The 21,576-nt window shown below is 36.2% G+C and overlaps 1 protein-coding gene across 3 annotated transcripts in view; it reads right to left on the bottom strand.

Annotated features, from left to right (window-relative positions):
- The window catches only part of PEX5L (peroxisomal biogenesis factor 5 like), a 42,114-nt gene extending 33,144 nt beyond the window's left edge, over nucleotides 1–8,970 (bottom strand). Inside the window, exons 1-3 of one of the 3 annotated variants that reach the window (XM_072867233.1) lie at nucleotides 8,908–8,970; nucleotides 7,025–7,129; nucleotides 5,521–5,559 (exon numbers count right to left, since the gene is read on the bottom strand). In XM_072867233.1, coding sequence (XP_072723334.1) covers nucleotides 5,521–5,559; nucleotides 7,025–7,093 — 108 coding nt within the window. In that variant the 5' untranslated portion in view covers nucleotides 7,094–7,129; nucleotides 8,908–8,970. The remainder of the gene's footprint in view (nucleotides 1–5,520; nucleotides 5,560–7,024; nucleotides 7,130–8,907) is intronic. The other 2 variants (XM_072867234.1, XM_072867235.1) reach the window with 2 other exon arrangements.
- Nucleotides 8,971–21,576: the final 12,606 nt, after the last annotated feature.

The following is a 21,576-nucleotide window of genomic DNA, read 5'->3' as shown; positions in this document are numbered from 1 at the left end:
GGCTCTTGCATTTTGGCCTTGCTCCAGCAAACCACTTAAGCATGTCCTGCAAAACTCAAGGTTAAGCATGTGCTTAACTGTCTTGGTGGATCAGAGCCATGGGGGAAGGGAAGAAAAGTTATTCTTGTTGTCATATTTCCACTGTGACTGACAATTTGGTCTTTACAGTAAATCACACAAAAATGTGATTTACCATAAATCTGTCTGCATTAATATCTGCATGCTCTGTGCACTTTTTAAGTAAAGGAAGCTGTTTACTAAAACAGAGTGCCTCCCTTTCCTGCATGTTAGATGATTTATTTATTTTCCCTCACTTGGTTATGCGTTGTCTCTGTGGTGTTACCCTGCAATTTGTGTTTTAGCCTTTCCCCTTCCCCATATCACTATCTGAACTGGAGAACTGCTCTACAATGGTGATCAAAGACAAAATTAACTGATCATCATAGAGGCTTAGGGATCCCTAAAGTAATATAGTCACTAAGAAGTTACAGAATGTTCCTTTAAATAAATGATTTCTGTAATGTTACTTTATGGAAGTACTTAGTCTGTACTCCTGAAACGGCCTGCTAGTTAACTGAGGGATTAACAAATCTGACATGTTAAACACAGTTTGGGAAAGTCCTGTAGAACAGGAAGGCTACAGAATCCAAAGTTATCTCTTGAGAAAGCCCTGCAGAAGCTTATTCTGTGGGAGACCTGGAGAGGCACAAGTGTCATGATTGGGAACAAACAGTAACTCATGATGCTAGATTCTGGTTTCTGTATCATTCATTGAAATTACTTTTGTGTGGCAACTCCTGCTGAAGAGGAAATCAGACTTTGATAACCACTGTTCTCAAATGCTTTTAAATAAGGTGCAGAGGACCAACTAGGGGAGTTGTGTTTCACTCACGTTGCAGGTAATACATTTGTACTCTTGCAGCATCTCTGGGGGCAACTCGGACGATTGCTTACAAAATATTAGAAAATTATTTAATGTTTTTCATTAGCTGAAAGTAAAGAAGGCTGCCAGCATATGAACTGAGCTGCATGTACAAATTCTTTGTGAACCACCAGTGATCCATAGATAAGTTCAAGCATTTCAGCAGTAGTGGATTGTACACAGCCTCATGCACTATTCTGAGTATGGTACATAATCAAATGTCAATTTAGATGAAAGATGCACAACTGCTTTTTTAAGACCAAATCTTCATGCTATAGCAGCATGAAGACTGTAAAGATGAAGATGAGAGAATTAACAATATCAAATAGATCATGGCTTATCACAGAATTTAACTTTTGTAAAGTTTATGCCATTCCTCCTGATCTTCAACTGTGTTGAAAATGCCCTTTGTTCATTTCCCATGCAACAAAATTCATCTTTTACTGTACCCTTGCTGTATCTTTGCATATAGGCTGTAATTGCTTTGAAATCACACAGATTTTTCTTGTCCTTTCTGTGGATTTTTCTTTTAAAACAGAGTTCTGTCGCAGATCTAGAATAAGGCTGTGGTTTTGGATGCATTACTGTGGGCAGTCATAGGAAGCAAGTCATAATTTCTTGTTAAGTTATGCAGTCTTTCTCCGAAGGGATCTGTCATGGTGTGTGTGTTTGCTTTGAAATGTTTTTTTTGCAGATTGAAAAGCTTGAAACTTAAAAGCTGTTTGTGAATTTTTCTGTACTTGCAATTCAGTAGAACGGTTTCACTGTACAAACAGCGAGTTCATTGAATATAGAACAACTGTAGTACCTGGCTTGCAACTATTTAACAGGATAGTATATTTTTACTTAGAGTATTCATGAATGAAGAACCAACAAATTTCTGAAAATTAATTCCTAGTCAGAAATAATTCATATTAAAAAAACAGCGTTAAACTGGCATAATATATTATTTTTTACAAAAAATGTTTGTCCAAATCTTTCTGTGCTTATGGAATGGTAAAGCATTTTAAAATGTATGAAACACTATAGTTAATTTTTTATTTTATGGAAAAATTACACCATCAATTCCCATGGTAATTTCAAATTACAACTGTTATTTCATGGAAAAATGTATTTAATTTATGTGACAGGGAAATCTGTATAACTTTAGGCAAGCAGCCAATTTATGACTTATATTGTCAAGGCAACTTTATTACACTCATGAGAATATTTCTGCTGAAATTATGCATACTGCCCTAAAAGCAATAATAGCGTTGAGCAGTATTTAACTTAGAGGTAAAGAATCGACCAATATTTGTACTGCTAGGCATGCATTTATGAATTTTGCATTTTCTCTTTTACTCTTCTTGTATTTACCCTGTTTTAATAATAGATGAAAAAGTTGTCAGTAGGACTTAAGTGTCCCCTGCTAAACTACTCAAAAATTTTATAATAAATCAAATGAGACAGATTTGGGATGTATGGAAAATACTGCTAATGAATTCATTAATCCTTTAAAAAGAATATGAAAATATGATCTCAGGTCTAGTCTTCCTAAGATCAGTCAGGAAATTGCCACTGTTCTCAAAGCAGATTGGAATGTACAGTGAATTATTGTAGTCCAAACTTAATTATTGTCATTATCTAAAAAGGCAAAAATCATGCCAGTTTTTTTACATTAATGTATATCAATTATTTAAAATTGAGTTAATTTTGGTTTAGATTAGTATAAAAGAGAACAGAAGCTAATTACATTCACTATAACTTCCTGCCATTCTCTTATAAAGTTATTTAGTAAACATTTATGGAGTGGGCTGTAAGTCTAATGCTAAGAAGCTTAGAATGAACATGACTTGATTCAAATGGGACTGTTAACTTTTATATGGAAAACCGATTATGCAATCAAATTCATGTAGTGAGTCCTTGATACACACATCAGAAAATGTACTAACATTGGGAGCTGAATATTAGCTATCTTTACTCTGATTCCTTTATAAAGTTGAAAGGAAGCATTCAAAGGATGTCCTATCAGAGTTTAAAAAACAACAACCCAAAACAAGACTCCAAAACCCCAGAACAAAACAAAAAGCCCAACTAACCACGAGGAAAAAAAAACCCAAATCAGTGGAATTTAGGTAGTGGAAGTGTTTGAGTAATTTACTTATAAGCCCTTGAGCAAATATAAATGTGCTTGGATCAACAAATGGCATGCAAATGAAGTTCACTTTAAAAAATAAAAAAAATGTTCCTACTCTGAATGCTAACTACTAATACCCCATAAAGAGACTATAAAAAGTCTCAAGCATCTGGTGGAGTTAAATGGGGTGTAGTCATGAAACATCTTTCTTTTTGACAACTTGTGTGTGGTAGCCTGCATTTTTCATGGGATAGGATGAATTTCAGTATGTTTCTTATAATGTAATTTCAACTTTTTAAATTTCTTCTTTCCAGTTCAAATTCTAAAACTAGGTGTTCGGTAGATTAACTTTTTAAATTGTAAGTAGTCAATATCAAAATTGTACTCTGAGCAAGATCTGTGTAGTTCATGCAAATTCTAAGTAGGCAGCTCCCATGTTTTTCAGTTATAAACAGAAGTGGGGATAGCTTTCAGTATATACTTTGCATTTCTTATTGGTGAATTTTTCATGGACTCCCATTTTTGTTCCATATAATACCAGAGTACATTGCCACAGGATCATCTTGGACATGAATCACTTCCTGCAGATCTTATTTCTTTCTGTTACCTTGATAGGGATCCTGCCATCGGTAGCTTTCCAATTTATGTACTGTAATGAAGAATCTAAATTAGGTGTGATGAATCTGGGACAAATAATTCTTGTGACACTGTGAGATGTGTTTGTTTAAAATCAGGCTGGCAAGGCATTTAAGCATGCTTTTTTTCTTTACTGCTCAATAAAGCAGTTAATCATATTTTAAAGTATAAATGTGGATTGAAGTACTCTATTGAATCAGATCCTTTGAAGTTCACTGACCTGTAGTAAATTGGGAATTTCATAGCTGACTGTACAATTAAACTTTAACTCCAGGGGATATTTAGGTTTAAATTTCTCATTAGAAAGTAATTCTGAAGTGAGCTTTTTTCTCCTGTAAAATGCAAAGAAGCTGTGAAGAGGTTAAACAAAAATTTTATTTTGGAATTCAAATCAAACTTTTATGTACGATTTTTCTCATTTATTTCTCTGCTTCTGTTAGCAGTATGTTTGCTCATAGCTTAACTTCTAGTTAATCTTTGAACCTTCAGCAAACTTTCTTTCACTTTTTCTAGGTTCTATTCATATACAAAAATAACTTTTTTCATTTGTTCCAGTCTCCTCTGAATTATCTTTAAAAAGATAAAGGGAGACAGCAATGTAGTACAGAGTTACGTTCTACAAAATCCCATTAGTAGTGAAAGCTTACTATGATGCATGAAGTATTACATTTGGCAACTACTGAATGCTTTCTCACACTAATAAAGTGACTTTCATTGAGAGTAATTGCGATAGAATCACAAAAAATTGTTACTGAAAGGCCTATTCAATTACCAACAATACCCCTCTTCTTACTGTAGCATACTCATAACTGGTGGAATGATGGTCAAGATTCCCAGTTGCCAAATATTGGCATAGCCCCACTGGAGTCTGCAGTACTTTTTTTGGTTCATGTTATTTGAAGATTTGCCTCTAGATCTGATGATATGAAATAATACCTGATGATATAAAATAATCTGTGAATTGGAAACTTCATTATAATTTAATTCACAGTATTTATGTCAACAAGTAAATGTCATTTTACAAGCAGGGCTTTGCTAGGAGCATAACAATACAATGTGAATATTTATCTGGCTTTTTCTGTGTTGGATATGTTTTTAACATTTTCCAGGGGAAGAGAGCAAAGAGGCATCTCTTAAAATATAAATTCAGGGGCCTCCATACATTATCACTATTTTGCTCAAAATGAGGATTTAGAGTCTCTTCTTTGTGTATCAGATTTAACTTATGCTTCCTGTGGAATCTGCTTCCACAGTCAGACATGATTAATCCTCCATCCATCAAAGATTTTGGAAATGGGAGATTTCACTGCCCCACACTCATGCACTTTTAGAAAAGCCAATACTCCTCTATCTGGGCTTGATCCTTGCATTTTATTTGCAGGTTTCTTGCTTAGTTAGTTGTAGGGACAGAGCAACATAGATACCTAATGTAAATAATTACTTCCTGAGATATGCACGTGCCTGTACTGGGTTTGGTGGTGGTAACTTTGGAAAGACCAGGCCTTATTCTCATGACCCAGTTTGATCTGCCTTGGGAAACTTGTTTGCAGCCAATTTGGAACTTGCCTGTTTCACCCTGTGAGCAGCAACCACATCCATCTGTTTCATCATGTAAAGAGCAGAGACAAACACTTTGATGGTGATGGCTAAATGTGTATCGCAATATAGCAGTGCGTTATTCTGAATGAATGGTCTGAACGAGAGGTTTACATGGACACACTAAAGAGGAAGCATCTCAAAACAACACTACAGCCAGATGATTAGGATACAAATGATGTATGCAATATGGTCGTACAACTGCACATCACACATACATGATGCAGAGATGGCTATGGAAAATACTCACTTTTTCACTTGATTCTGCTTCCTTTTGGCTTCTGCACCCCTTTGGTGCATAGCAGGGAAGTAGGTATTTGTGTTTAGTGGAAGAAATTACACTGACTAACAGACACAAGCATTTTACTCGTAAATTTATCGTAGACTGACAGACAACCACTACAAATGGTGCATTAAACATTTAATGAACCCAGGCTGAACCCCTGGCCCTGTTGAAGCCAATGGAAGTTTTGCACTTTTATTTTTTGGGGGTGGGTAAAGGGGGCAGCGTTTTGTGCTGGTTTCTAATTGTTTGTTAATCACTTAGTATAAAATTAGAAATGATGCCTTAAAGAGAGCAGTCCTTTTCCTTTGTGCAATTACTTCATAGACATTAGAGTTCACAAGCAGCAAAATATGGTGTTCAACAGGGGCTGAGGAGGAGGTTGCCAGACCTGGTTTCCAAAGTAGTAGATGATATTTCTATAGTGTGTATTAGTGCAGCGCATCTGTGATGCACTCCAAGAGAAGTATGTGCTGGCCTTGTGTGCATCCTAAATACTTTCAAAAAGTACAGTAGCTGTTACCCTAAAACATGAAAGGAATAAAACAGGGCTGTGGGTTTTGTTGAAGGCTCTCAAAAGAACGACTATGTGGTGAGATTACTTCCATTAAACCTCCTGTTGGGTAGGAATAACTTGTGTGCACTAAATATTAACAGTAAAGTAAATGTCCTTGCTTGGGGAACAAATTTGTGTATGTGAGCAACAGGAGGGAATAAAATCCATTCTTGTAGTGAGATGGAAGTGTTGTGTGTTACAGTAGTGTTCAGTCACTATCTTCAATAAACTAATGAAACCACCTAAGGCTCGATGGGTGCTCCAAGGTGTAAGGTTTACTGGGATGATGTTGCGTCCTTCCTTCGACTGAAGCTGTAGGAATGAAAGCAACGGGGTGTGCAAAATAACATATTCTGACTTGGACCAGGAGTAGAATCCCAGTGAGAGCTTAGGGATGGGACCTGAGATATTGAAAACAATACTACTGTGAAGTGGTTGTTTCTTATTTTATATATGCATTGAATATGAGTATTTTATATATGCATCGCAAATGAATATTGATGGCATGAATACTGATGGCATGAATTATAATTGCCGTTTTAAATAAGTTTTAGATAACTTTCTGGTAACTGACATGTACTGTCCTTTCTACAGATCCCTTTATTTGGGGAAGAGATGCATTTTTGTTTAAATTTTCATGTCAAAACACGTAAAACCCCACGCGATTACATTATTTACCCCACGCTATTTTTTCCCCCACGTCAGTGAGGAAACATGATTACATGGGTGTGGGATCCTCTAGGATATGGTTCAACCAGCCCCACTGAAGCTGGAATGGCACCGAGGGGAAGCTAAGGAGCGGGTGATGTTCCCCTCGGGCTGCGTGTGCCGTTCGTGTGGGGCTTTGGCATCTCCCGTGCGGCTGGTGACTCGCGCTGTGTCCGCGGCCTCCTCAGAGCCCCGCGCTCCGCCCACCTGTGATGTCATAGTAAGGAGGGGCTTTTCTTCTGCAGACTCCTCCCTCGGAATCTCCTTCATCACCATGGCAACAGCCTTATCTGCCGCCCTAGAGCCTTTCCCCTACAACAGCGAAATCAACAATGGCGCGAGTCAGCAGCGAGCCTGGCAACAACGGCTTCCCAACACACCCCAGAACCATCCAGTCGTCAAACTGACGGTGTTTACGGCTGGAAGCAAAGCTTGGGTGAAAGCAGAATACACAAACACTGTTTAAAAATAGTAATAATAAATTATCTGTGAACCCATTCCTTATCAACGCGGTTGGGGTCTAGCCATAGTCTCCTTGGAGACTCATCAGAGTTGCCCCATTGAAGTCAATGGGAATACGGCACTGCCTTGCTGGGGCAAGACTGGCTGGAAATATTCCAGTGTGAATGAAAGGATTTGGACCTTTTGTAGGATAGGATCTCCATAGGAGTAAGGTCTGCAGGATCAGCCCCTTGATTTAATTTTAGTTATGCAAAAGTTTATATCTGAAATACCTGGGTTTTGCTTAAAAATCACATCAAGCTGATTTTGCAAATAAAGCACAGATCCTTGTAGTTCGCTGAGGCAAACTCTCCCCGAAATTTGAAAGTATAACCTGTAGGGCTGGGCTTGCAGTGTTTATAGCTCTAATAACATTTTAAAAAGCAATTTACATCATATAAACAGTCTGGTTTTCGCTAACAGAATATATGGAGCCAAATTCTGCCATCACAGGTATTGCTACAGTTCTCCCAAAAAAGGGCATTGAACTTAGGTTGCTGAACTTATTCTAAGGATTTTTTTAAACTTCCCTTTTCTTACAATTCACTTAATATATTGTAAATATTCAAGACAAAATGTTTTAACAATATTTAATTTTAATATTTTAGCCAAACAAAATATGCACTAATATTTTGTGCCATGCTCTCTTTGAAGCCATACTCTTTATTTAAAAAGGGTATTTATCTTCTTGATTTCATATGGATTTCTGTATTTTGATCTCTTATACTCTTGCAAGTGACAGAGAAAGTCTGAGCATACATATAAAGCATAGCAGCAGAACTGTATTATGCTAGTGACCCTGGGCATGTCCTTACTGTTCTACTTATAAAGCTCCCATTGATTTCCGTGGAAGTTTTAGCTGTGCAAAGACTGCAGGATCTGGCTCCATAAAAGCAGCATTTTACACTAGACTGAAATATATTAATATACTTAAAAGTCTATTAACAGAAAGGGTTCTTTACTACCACATCATATACTAGGATTATTTTCACTAGCACTGTGTTCTGTGTCCAGTAAAAAACCCAACGCTCTTGCTTATACTGAACTACAGGTTGTTGCAGAAACATTTCATCAATTGCAGGTAAAAACATTACATTCTATTGCGGTTTTTGAACAGATTTTATTAATTGTCAGGTCAATGTTAGGTTAGCTTGCTTGTGCAACATATCACAGTTACCCTACAGAGAGTTCTTTGCATGCTGCAAGAAATTCTCAGAGCAGAAGTGTCATAAATGATAAGCATGCTGGATTTGTGATGCCTTTGATATCCAAAGAACTGCAAAGTCATTGTAAAATTAAATATATTTAATTCAATGAGAATTACTTCTAATTTAGTAAGCATATCAAAGGTTCTTGGCCAATTACATATTTACGCTGTTCATGATTCATATGACATATTCCAGGTCTATGAAGCTTGTTTCTAGTATGACGCGTGGAGCTATCATTAGCTAGCACTAATAACATGCTATTTGATCTTTATAAAATGTAGTCCTTTTGTGCTGAGTACTAGAACAAAATAGTTTATCAGCTAGAAAGGATGCATTGGAAAGCATGCAGTGCTTTTTATTTCTTGCAGAGTAAAAACCCACCAAAGCAAAGGTCAGGTCACTTTTTTGAAGACAGAGCCACTTTTTCTTCAAGGTTTCACCTACTGCCTGAAAAGAGTCATGATACTCATATTAGTGCCTGCTGTTAACCTTCCATAAACATAACTCTGCAAAACCCTGGGAGTGGTTGATATCACATATAAAATCTGTCTCATCAGTTTAAAGTGGCTATAGTACAATGTAGAATACCTCTATAGTACAATGTAGAACCTGATGAATAACTCTGGCCTATTTTTTATGAGCAGACTTTGTATATTTGCTAGTCAAAGCAAGTGGTTAGATACTACTTTTTTTGTTAGGTCTTTCTTTTAGCTTTCCTAAGAGACTATGTGTAAGTCAGGTTGATTTATTTCTGGCCACTCGGCCTATGGTATGAAAGACATTATTCTGAAACTAGAAGTTAGTAGGAAATTTCCTGGATACCAAAGAGAAAGGCACTGCAGTGAAATAACTTAAATTCTCAGACTGCTGGAGAGATACACAGGTGACACATTCATTGGAAAATCCAGTTTTTTATTCTGGTGACTAGAAATGGATTTTATTGTCCAATGTTAGGTATGTAAGCTTGAAAATTTTGGTCTCTGTTTGCTATAGTGAATACTATATATTCAGTCCTTGCCTATGAAGTGATTAGGCAGAAGAATTGGAGAGGAATAAAAACAGTTTTTCTATGACCAGGACAGCCTTGTTACTGTTGTAAACTGCAGCTGAAATTATAATCTCTAGCACATTTATTACAATAACCATTGAAGGATTATTCTTTTTTTTTAAAAAAGGTGCTATTTATTTGGCATAAGTGTTGTTTCTTAGCATTTTGGCTTGCTGTATGTATTTATCTGTTACAGGAGCTTATTGCTCAAACCCTGTAATTCTGCAACAGCTAATTTTACACTTGCAAAGTCTTTAAAATGAACAGTTTGGTGATAGTACAGATTTGCCGGATAAGTTATTTCCTCATGTAAACAACAGTTTAATAATTTAGTAAGTAAATTTTATCGTTCCCTATTTGCCTGCAATATATAGATGGAAACAATTGTGATGCAGAGCATGACAACCTATGCACAAATCAAGACAAACATGAATTGATGAAGGAAAAATGTATTTGTTTTCATGGAACCTACTGCTTAAGAAAAACTGAGAAACATGCCAGTATTTCATTGTTTGATACACTTAAAATGGAATGGTTCCTTTACGTGATGTCTCCAGGGCAAAATAAGGAGTACAGTTCAGAGTATTCCCATGATGCTAAATATTTATAATAGAATTGGGTTCAAAACTTAATAATGGTTTCTCTAGGTTTATCCTTTGGGATCAGATAATGGATAGTAATAGACATTTCCAAAGGAGTATGCTGATTTGGCAGGATTTTGTAAGGAAATACTCTATTTTTTTTGCAGCTGGTGTTTCTGAATAGTTCCAAATGAAATTTTGTACAAGTCACACTATTTAGAAGCGGTACTCGGTAGTGAGTGTTTAATTAAGCTACTATAAGAGCACATTAATGTAAATTTCTAGGACAGCATACAGTTTGGTTTTTTTTAAATCAGTGATGCATATAGCTTTGTAAGTGTGCTCATGTACGATAAAGCTTTTCTTCTTTAAATACATGGGACCAATAGAGCACCTTCAAGTTACGATGGGCAGATCAGTTAGAATTAATACATGGTCATATCTGAAACATTACTGTTTGGTGAAATACTATATAATTCTGTAATTCTTTTCTTCATTACAGTTGTTTGCAAATTTGTTCTTGTATATGAAAAGCCAATAGCTAGTGCCTTGTAAATATTTAACATTTTGACAACAGTGTTTAAACTATAATGATTAATTACATAAATTCTTTTTTATCTTCTATGCAATAAAAGGATTTTATCTACATCCATAACATAATTACAAGTTTGCTTTTCACAAATATTTAAGGTACTTGAGTCCCAAATTTACCTTTCAGGAATATTTATACCAATTATCCTTGTGATAAAGTGAACAGAAAGGAATTGAGTGATAGGATTTTTTTGTTTTTTTTTAATTTGTATACATAGAGAAAGAAATTCTGCATTTATATAAGCCTGTGCTGTCCCATTTATTTTCCAAAGATCCTACCAAGCTGTTTCAGCTTTACTTGACACATTACAATACATCGTTATTCACTGAGCTATTGGAAATAATCTCAGCATGGGCATGTTTAAATTTAAGCTTTTGTAAAATAGAAGTTTTAACACAGCTTCCCGTGTAAAGAAATTTGATAGAAAAAAGTGATATGCAGACAGTGCTAGTACATGTATGATATGATTACTGATTTCATGTGGCATCTCTCCTTTCTAGTTCAGGACAAACAGAATAACAACTTGCTGTATTTATGAATATAATGCCAAAAAAGTGACCAGCTATCCTGAACTTTTCACATCGGGCTATTGAATTGAAGTGTGTTTAAAAACAAAACAACAAAAACCCACCAAGTACTTTTCAGTCCAGAATATCTTGAAGTACTGAATCTGCTCTTTTAATAGCTGTAATAGTTTGGGGAGGGGTTTTATAAAGCAAACTTTACAAAAGATGCATTAGTGGTAACTTTAAGTTACAGTAGCTGTAGTCCTATGTTAGGAGAAAGAACAGATAGAGCTACTGTATGTATTGAACTTCGGGTGCTTGGCTGCTGTCCAGATCCCCAGGCAGCTGATATATTAGACTTACAGTACCAATTAAGCAGCCTATTCAGAATGGTTTTATGCACCACAAATCTTTGTGTTATGTGCAATTTAAAAATAAAAGTGAAGGGACAAACTTGGCTTTACTGTTTAAAATTATGCAGTGCTAACGTTTGAGCATACACAGCTATGCAATGGTACTATGAGAGTTCTAGTATCCACAGTACGACTGTGAGCTCTTGATTTCACATAGGATCTGTGTTTATTACTTTGTATTTTTCCTTTCCCAGGCTTTTTTGTTCATGTTTTCTCCATATGTCTGTCTTTTCATCATCTATGCTTTTCTGCTGTTTTCTAGTGGTGTTATATCTTGCAACTTACATATCATTAAAAATAATGAGAAACCATATGGCGAGGCAGTTTTATGAACCAGTACAAGATGGATATTTAAATGGAAAATTCTGTTTCATCAAAGCTCTTGGTAGTTTTTTATTGTGAGCTTAACAAAGTGGAGTGTATATTGAAGGTAAATGGGAACATAATTCCTTTAGGAAGTGCTCAGTTGGCTGTGGTGTGGAAATACGTGAACAAGCTATATGTCCTGAACTGGAAGCATTGTTGTCAAGGTAGACCAGGTTTCAGGACCTGAACTACTGTTTCCATATTGTACTTGCATCCTTTGGAACCTCTTAGCAAGCCTTCTGTTAGTAATGGTCCAACCTCTCTTGACTCATGACCTTTAGTAGTTCATTCTTATGAGATTATGATGAAATACAGATAGCGTTGGCTGCAGAGAAGGAATCGGGTATAGGAAGGATTGCCTAAGAAGCAGCTAAAGCCATATTGGCTGAGTTCAAAGTGTACTACTCATCTTTCATTTCTTTCTTTTTTCATTCTTATCTTGATGGAATAACAGATTTCAGTATTAACATGGGAAGACTTTTCCTTTACTGCATACAAGAAAATTGGCAAAGAAAGAGATAATAGCTGATAAAAGGTAATCAGCACAAATGTTCACATTTACCTTCTTTGTTGGGTTGTGTCTTATGTCCATTTAAATGTCAATACTGTGGTTAAATTGCATTCCAGTTTGAGAAGCATTTGTATTGAAATTGCATTGTTAGGTTTTCTGTTTATTGACCATCAGTAACTGTTGCATTACGTGTGCTCCCTTTAGAAGTTGTCTCATTCTGATGCCTATAGATTCATTCTGAAAGCCAGGTGGGACTGCTTCCAAAGCATCTCCAGTGAAAGCTCTGCAGGACCCATTTTGCTCTCAAGAATTTATGCAAAGTTATTGTACTTAATGCATCTGAACACATATTATGACTGGAAATTAATAAACAATTCTGTCAAACCTAACTCATTCTCTATAAACTAGTATGATTCCTGCAGGCTAATAGGAGGAAGATGCACTGAAACTTGGTTGTTGGTTTTTTTTCCTTAAGTGAAAAAGTTTTATTTGGAATATACGTAGGGAGTATATCTTCTGACCAAGGTAGCACTTTCTACTGTTGGAACAATAATGTTGACCTAACCGTAAATAGTAAATCCAGCCTGGAATATAGAGCAAGGTTGGTAACAAGAGCGATGTCTGGGATGAAACTAACTACTTAAAGGTTGTTTAAGGTTCTGGTCCTTTTATGAACGAGTTATGTAATATAGCTGCTTGTGATAGCAGGCTTGGATGAGAGGTTTTGCAGTCCTTTCTTTCTATGTAAGCGTCATCTTTTAATAAGGCTCTTGTGAATATGTAGAAACTATTTTTTTAGCACTTATTTGATTGACTTCTTGATAATTTGGAACTGCATTATCAAAGGGGCGAGTCTTTTGACTGCACAATGGTATTTGACTTCAAAAATTTCAGGGAATAGCTGTAGAATTTCTTTCATCTCTGCTTAGTCTGTGTCAAGGAACATTGTGAAATCATTTGATTTAGAAACTGGCAATTTCAAATTTGTTTGGTAGTCTTCAGCAGAGAATGAATACTAAAGTATTTTCTCTTTCTCAATTGGGGTTTATTTTATGTTGACTTCAGTGTCTTGAGCCCCAATCATAACATACACATAATAACAACAGAGTTAGTTTATTATTATGATAATCTATGTACTGAATTAGAATAACACATTCCTCTAGTGCTAGTTCAAGTGAAATCCAAGGAGCTCAGATCACTTTCAAAATAAACAGATTGGTGACTAAGGTACTGTCTTATTATTTAAATGTGTGTTTACTGCACACATGATGTGTAAACTATGTATTTGGCTCACTCACTTCCTCCCAGCACATAATGTATTGTTCTCTAAAGTGGTAGGGGTTCCTCACCTCTGAAAGCTGCTACACAATTTTTAATGGTTTTGTTTCATGAAGTGTTCAGAGAACTCAGACTAACAGTCTGCAGCAAACGTAGTGGGATTAAAGCTATACAGTAAGTCTGACTTGCTACTTTGATACGCATAATATTACTGATGAAACAAGTTCTCCTGATAGGACTTCCAGTTTCATGTGCTTCTTCACGTTATCTTTAGTGGAGTTTCCCAGGATGCAGTTCGTGTTGAACAAAGGCCTACAGCAGTGGCAGACACTAAGGATAAACTTAGGAGCACAGAGAGCTCCTGGAACAGATGTCTGGCAGACAGGATCTGCCAAGATTTGTGTGTGTGTAATGTAGATCTTGCTTTCATGCCACAGGAGTGAAGATAATTTCATTCCAATGACATTTATTCACATATATGAATAGTTGGGCATTACATTTTATCTGTTGTTTTCCAATGATAATTTAAATTCCACTTCCTAATAAAGAAACAATGCCGCCTGAGTTATGTGCGTATGCTGGAACTGTGGTAGTTTGTCAAAAATTCACATCAGTGAGAAAGCAGTGAAATCTGTGCCTTAAAACATTTGGTGCACATATGTTCTGTTTAATAATTAGCAATGTTTCAGCATATAAGAAACTGGGCAGGAGATAATTTCGAATAATCTTCAATGTGCTTGTCTTCAGATGGGAGATGGGAACACGGTCTAGCAAATTTTCCTTGTATTCTTCTGCTAGTTCACAAACCCAGATGTTTCAGCTGACACAGGTTGATCAGTGGACCATAAATACCAAATGGAAGAATTTTTGATAAGTCCAGAAGATTTCTTAGCAGACAGAAGTATGCCCTCGTCCACGTAGTCTTCTTAATATGCTTTAAGAATTACTTAGAGATGTATGTGAACATGAAGTGTTAGCCTGTCATTTGGACTGCCCCCCCCTCACCCTCCCTTTTTAGGTAAGTTTAGTTCATTTCCTAAGTAATTTGAGGGCTAGAAGTTTGATCATCAGTAAGAATTATTGAGAATTTTGACTTAAAACAGACAGTAAAGATTTCAGCATTTGATTTTAAAACTGTATCTAAGAATTATTTAGTTATTAAATGTTTTCTCTTTAAAAATCTATAATTTATTATTTTTGGGGGTAGAAGGTGAAATTATATTTCAATTTTTTTACACCCTGCCCCAGACACAGAGGATGTTAATCCAGAATGATAAGTAAACCATTTAATACTGATGAAATAAATTTGGATTATAAGTAATCTGCGGACATGTGGAACTTTTGTATTAGTGCTAATGCTGTTCAAGATGTAATGCCACAGCTAGACTAAACACAGAATTGATGCTAAATTGAGTAAACAGGACAGTTAGAAAAATATATACAGAGCTTGTGCTTTTTAAAAAAATAATTGTTTAGGAAAAACAATGAAAATAAACTGAGAGGTGGTATTTTTTTATGTGGAAAAATCAGAGGCTTTTCAAAGAGCAGGAATATAGAATAGTCTTCATAGGAAATTCAGAATATAGAACATTGTTCTGAGCTAATTGATGATTACAAGACAACTGTTTCTGAGCCTGTCTTATATAAAATGTTTTATAGGTGTAGTGATAGGGTAACCCTCGGTGAAATTAATAGCTGTTCTTATTTAACCTCAGAGAATGGCTTGAGCTACAAAGCTTGAGACGAGCATTTAACTTTTTGCATGCTTGTCACAAATGTTTGTAGATGTTGGGAATCTTGATTTTGACAGTTTTGCTTGGATCTGCTTTTGCATTATCTCTGCCTTTAACTCTATTGCTGTTAGAGAGAGGTTCCTGTAGTCTCAGGTTTGGTGTCCTGAGAGTCAAAACATTAATTTATTGATATTAATATAGCAAAGGCATTGTTGACCAGAGCAAAATGTGGAGTGAGTCATGACATAACTTAAATTTTCCTGTTTATTTAAAAAAAAAAAAAGACAGATCCAGCTGTTCCCTGAAACTGTTGTGCCTTAACTGTTGTATCTTGATATTGCTAATGTTTCTCAATTAAAAAATGCACTCAGATGTGGCAACACGGAATTATTTTGGCCTCACGTAAAAGGCAATCTCCAAGTACCTTGTAGCAGTCTGTCTTTAGTCTCAGACTCCAGCTTTTGCAGAGAAAAAAGTGGATGATCTCTGGGGAGAGATCAGTCTGTGGGTTGGTTCTCTCTTTTACTACTTCTTCACTTGGGACCAATGAGACTCTGAAAACTGTATGACAATACTTTTAAGTATGCATAAAAGACAACTAGAAGTATAACTGTGCCTGGAATATGATACAAATTCTTCTAAAAAAGAAAGTGATGCAGGTTCTGATGTTAAAATGGTTTAATCTGTGCTCTCCCTGCCTGGAACATAGAAGAAATGTGTATTTTTTCCAGTGTTTGCAAGCTTAAGTACTTTGTTCTTCTTGTTCCAGATATCATTATAAACCCATTCATTTCACAGCTGTACGCCTGTGTAGCCAAAAAAGGAATTAGGTCCTATTAGCCCAATATTCTTGTTTGTGAATACTTTCTCTAGATTGGGCAGACACTCCTCAGACATTTAGAATGAGAAAAAGAGAGGCAAAGAAATAAACATAATTTAAAGGAAAAAGAAATCTCTTGTAGAGCTAAAAGAAGGCTTTGCATGCATACTAATATGATCATATCCTGTAGTTACAATTATGAGAGTCTTAAGATCATTTAAGTCCTGAAACTGGTTTTCTGCACAGAAAAGAACTGGCACACCTGTAGAGAATATAACAATTTTTAATCAAAACTGGTGGATGAACATAGCGGTTGTCTGTTGTTTCCTCTGGCTTTTACATTGCCAGATTAAAAGAGTCTGTGTTGCTTATTGTCGCTGTAGGGATGGTTTTACTCTTGTTTTGAAAGCCCTTAAGGAAGGTGGTATTATTTAGGAAAGGTGAAACTGTTGAATAAGGGCAACTGTTCAGATGCCCTGTTACTTCAGAGTCAGATAAAATTCTGCATAACATTTTGAATAATAAGATATGTATTCAAATGAATGAATTGGTATATGTGTCTTGCTAGGTGCCTAATTTCAGAACCAGTTTAAAGTTGTATTGCTTTTAAAATGATTGTTATTTTGATTGTTCTGATTTTGTTTACGAAGGAAGACAGCTTGGACAGAGAAGACAGTCTGTAACGTGTTCTCATCAGTATTAACTCTTATTGAAGATTAGGATGAAAATCTCAGGATTTGAGTTCTATAAATCTGGGGTAAACATTATGTGATCAAAATCTATGCCTTCAGTTTAATTCTTTCATATAGATTCTTTCATGATTTGTGTATAATAATTATAGGAAAAGATTTAATTCTGTTTAGGATTTTTGTTTTTCTTTGGCTCTTTTGTTAAATGCTTTGCTCAAATGCTATATAAAAGAATGGAAAATCTTCTTAACCTGAAATGCTAAAATGTATTTAATCCTGACATAACAATATATGTGATTCTACTACATAAAAGGGTAGAAAGATGGTGAGGCAGAGAATGAATGGAACAAAAAAAGTAAAAAGGGTTAGATGGAGGGTCATGATCTGGATTTGTTTTGAAGCAGATTGTTGTTACTTTCTCATCAGGCCTGTGATTACACCTGTACATATTAAATAATAAAAACATATACTAGATGGCAGGTTTGAAAACAACAGATCAGGATAGTTTATGATTAAAAGATAATTTTAGGACTTATTTTCTTGACCTATTTGAGTTCTCTCCAGCCACCATTCTGAATGCCGCCAGGATAGATTTAGCAATTCCTGTAATACAAACATTTGATTCCCACCATAGTATAAACATTTGATACCCTTGAATTTATTATGTCATTTTTCTGCCACAACATTAAGATTTGAGTCCTTTCTACAATGAATGGAGACTAAAGTAGAGCTGTTACAGCACTTTGGTAATAAAGGGGCTTTATGCTGTATCCTTGACCCAAAATTCTTCATTCTGTGTCTCTTGTGCTGCGTGTTCTTGGTAACAAAGGTTTCTGAGTCTCAGTGTGCTTACTTGCTAGAATAAACCTCTATTTTTAACACAATATAGTAGAATATGTTTACCCCCTTAGTTTTATTCCCTAAAAATAGCAGGTTGCCATTTATCAGACAGTAGCAATAGTACATCAGGCAGTGGAGTAACAGCGTGACTGCAAAATAACTTCACGTCCCTGACCTGGAGATGGCCTCTGCACACAGTTTCAGCTTGGGAATGATCTCATCTGAAGTACGTTAATGCCACAAAAGCAGCATTAACAGCATCGTATAAGCCCATTTAGAGAGGATTATGCTACTGTCCCTTCATTTAGCCCCTCATTTATCACACTGTTTGGAAACCTTCAGGAAGAAAGTTCTTAAAATTGAGGTATTATGTGTGCTCTTAAAAGATATTCCTAATTCTTTGATGTGTACTATTAGTGTGGAGAATGGACTCTTCTACTCTAATACTGCAAAAATGTTGTAATTACAAAAATGAAAAAATATAGGTGCACTAGTAGATAATTACTTCTAGACCTAATCAGAAGTTCAGCTGTCTTGGACAATTAAAAGCTCATTCTTCTATCTTTACTGTTTAAGATAATTTTTTAGCATAATGGGCCACTTCAGTTACACTCGTATGAATCTGCTCTTTTGTATATATTTGCAAGTATTCTGTATTCTTTTTGGCTTCAGTGGATTTAATTTCATTTTATATCAATGACAGTGATTAGCATTTGGCCTGTTCTACAAGGAGCTGAAAGCAGTGTGTCTATTTCTAATAGCCAGCACATCACTGATACCAGATAGGCTCTGTATTGTTCTGTTTAAACAGGCATTCACCCTCTCCTATATCAAGTTACCGTAACGCAATCCAAAGCACTCTTTTTCATAAATTTATTTTTTAACCTCCTTTACTTATTTTTGCATACTTATAAAGTAACAAGCATCAATTAAAGAAAAAAATAAAAAGATGTACTTATTCACTCAGTTTACACACACTTTTAAAATGTATGCTTTAACATTATATAATAATGATGTTTATAAAGTACACTATGTTTTGCAGTCCACGTGCTTAGGTTGTCAGGTTCCTCATTAGAGAAGTAAGGTCTCTTTTTTTTCTGTAATTCAACAATATTTCAAAGTTCAGTTATTTACTATCAGTTTGGGGATGTCTGCAAGTCTGCAGTATAACTAAAAAGGTGGTGAGTCGACACTTTTTATAGCAACTATTTAAACCAGCTTAGTTTGGCTGGTGGGGTAGTAATTTTGCTTAAAAATTCTGTGAGTTTTTGTGATATCAACCTACAGCATGATATCTGCGACTAGGTAGCAAAAAGAAGCTGGTAATGGTAAATGCCTCTCTCAGAGAGGTTACTGATTCTCAAAACATCTTAATTAAGATTTTGTATGCAAAGAATTGTTAAATCATCAATTATGCTTGCTGTGAAACTTCTTTAGCACCTACTTTCTTGGGATGTAAATGATACTGCTTGTATTTCAAATTGGCTTCTGGTACATAGAAAATCCCTTGGATGTACTGTCGCACTAATTAGTGGATTCTGCCTGTTCAGCTGGGATGTCAAATCTAGCGCCGGTCTGTCCTATGTAGTTAAAGCTAAACTAAATCTTTGCCGTAGTTCAGGGCATAGTAACCTAACGCTGTCGAGGTTAAGTTGCCTGACAATAGCATTACAGCTATTGTCAGAAATATTTCTCCTCAGAGGTTCTATAAAAAAAAATAAATCTGTATTAATCTTGTAGTCCGGTGCTGTACACTGCTTGTGTCCCTTTCCACAAGAACACATCCATTTAGCACGGACTGTTCTTGAACATGAAAATAAATCTTGATCAAGTGAAAGAGTAGGGATGAGTTAATGACTTTCTGAATTGCTTGCAGACAGCCTCAATAAATGTGCTTATTATCAGAGAATTAACAAGCTGGTATCTGAGGGAAGGGGGTGCAGCAGCTTGCTTGTGTCAGCCGTTTGTACTGAGTAATAGACTGGGATGTAGCTGACAAACACGTGGAGGGGAGTACAGGTATTTCTGGCACCCCACCATGGGTGAGCTGGGTGTTAGGCCCGGGTGTAGAGGATAAGCAGTGCAGTTTCAAATGTATGTATCTGTATATATCTTTACTTTGCTTTCTACTCACTGAGAAGAGTAACTGAGCCAGCACAGGAAAAGAAATACTAGTTTGCTGTTGGTGTAGTCCAGCAGTAATTCACTGTGTTGTCTCCTGGTGGGTTTAGGAAAAGAGTACAGTCTCCTTAGATAGCTTTTCTAGTGACAATGCTCTGACTGTCTGAAATCGGTCTGTCAGGCAGCACTCTGAATTTCCTATTTGCTGAAACATGCTGCTGCTCCCTTTCACTCTGAAAAACTTGTAAATAAGGAAGTCTTGATCCAAACTTGACTCTTTCCCATTAAGCTTCAGACACTTCATGTTAATGAAACCCCAGTGAAATGATGTGAAAGATGGCATTGTCAACTCAGATCAATAAAAATTACTTGAATAAATATGTAGGCATATGCTTAGACTGGCAAGGATTGGAAGATTTTTTTTCAGCTCAGATAGCATGAGCATAATTGAGGAAAAAGGAAGCTGTCGCAGATGGTGATAGCAGTGAGAGGCCCAGTGACATGTACTTCAACCCAGAGTTTGCTACAGGGGAGTTACTGAGGTAGGATAACATAGCAGAGCAACCGCCAAAATCTCAGGCTCTAAGAAACATGCTTATTAACTAATTAAACTTGCATATTTGTAAAGAGAGTGAATCGAATCATTCCTTCCTATGGAGAGATGTTCATGAGTAGAAAAGGGACTTAAGAAATGTGTGTCTTTGTCCCAAGGGATCAGTGCCAGGGAGCACCCGGCAGAGATTAGGGAATGAGGATTTCCAGGAGTGAGGCAGCCTGTAGTATTGGCATGGTGCAGCTACTGCATGGTCAGGGTGAGGAAGAATTACCTATAATTATGTAAAATGCCTGGTAGAATCAGAAAATACCTGTGCTTTCCTGTAAGGGAGGGTGTTACCTGGGCCACATACAAGCTGGAGCTGCCTTGTTTGAAATCCAAGCTGTGGTTGATCTATAAAGGCTGAATTAAGAGTGTACACAGCATAGCCAGGATTTTTGTTTGTCCCCCTCCTATTCACACCTTAACATAAAGAGCCCTTGGAGTCATTAGCAGCCAATAAAAAAATTAAAGCAGCTGATTCAGGGTCAGTGAAGTGGAAAGGATAGCTTAGAGCTATTTTTACATACTCCTTTCTGAATTGCACTGTCCTCTCATCAGCTACACTTGAGTATTTTCACACATTTTGTCTCATTTCATTAATAGAATAAGTTTCTTTGACCAGTAACAGTGCCAATGATTGGCTGACAGCTTGGCTAAGGTAGACCAAGAACTTGTTCTTATTTCCTAGTACATGAAAGACCATCTCCTTTCAAATGTTACGGTGTTATCCTGAAAGTGTTGAAAAAACCCCTATTTCTTTCATTCCCCTGTTCTCTCACAAGTAGAGGAATAACTCCTTGTATGCCTGCTGAGGCTGTTGCTATTTTCTCCAAAGGGGTTGGGGTTTTTTTTTTGGTGTTGGCTTTTTTGTCAAATGCTGACCTTTTATTTCTTTATTGCCTGTGACAATATAGTTTAAATTTTACTTTTCAAGAGTGGGAACTCAATAGTATT

The sequence above is a fragment of the Ciconia boyciana genome, chromosome 7 (assembly GCF_034638445.1).
Source record: "Ciconia boyciana chromosome 7, ASM3463844v1, whole genome shotgun sequence".
In the NCBI taxonomy this organism is placed as follows: Eukaryota; Metazoa; Chordata; class Aves; order Ciconiiformes; family Ciconiidae; genus Ciconia; species Ciconia boyciana.
This window is presented reverse-complemented; position numbering and strand designations above follow the sequence as displayed.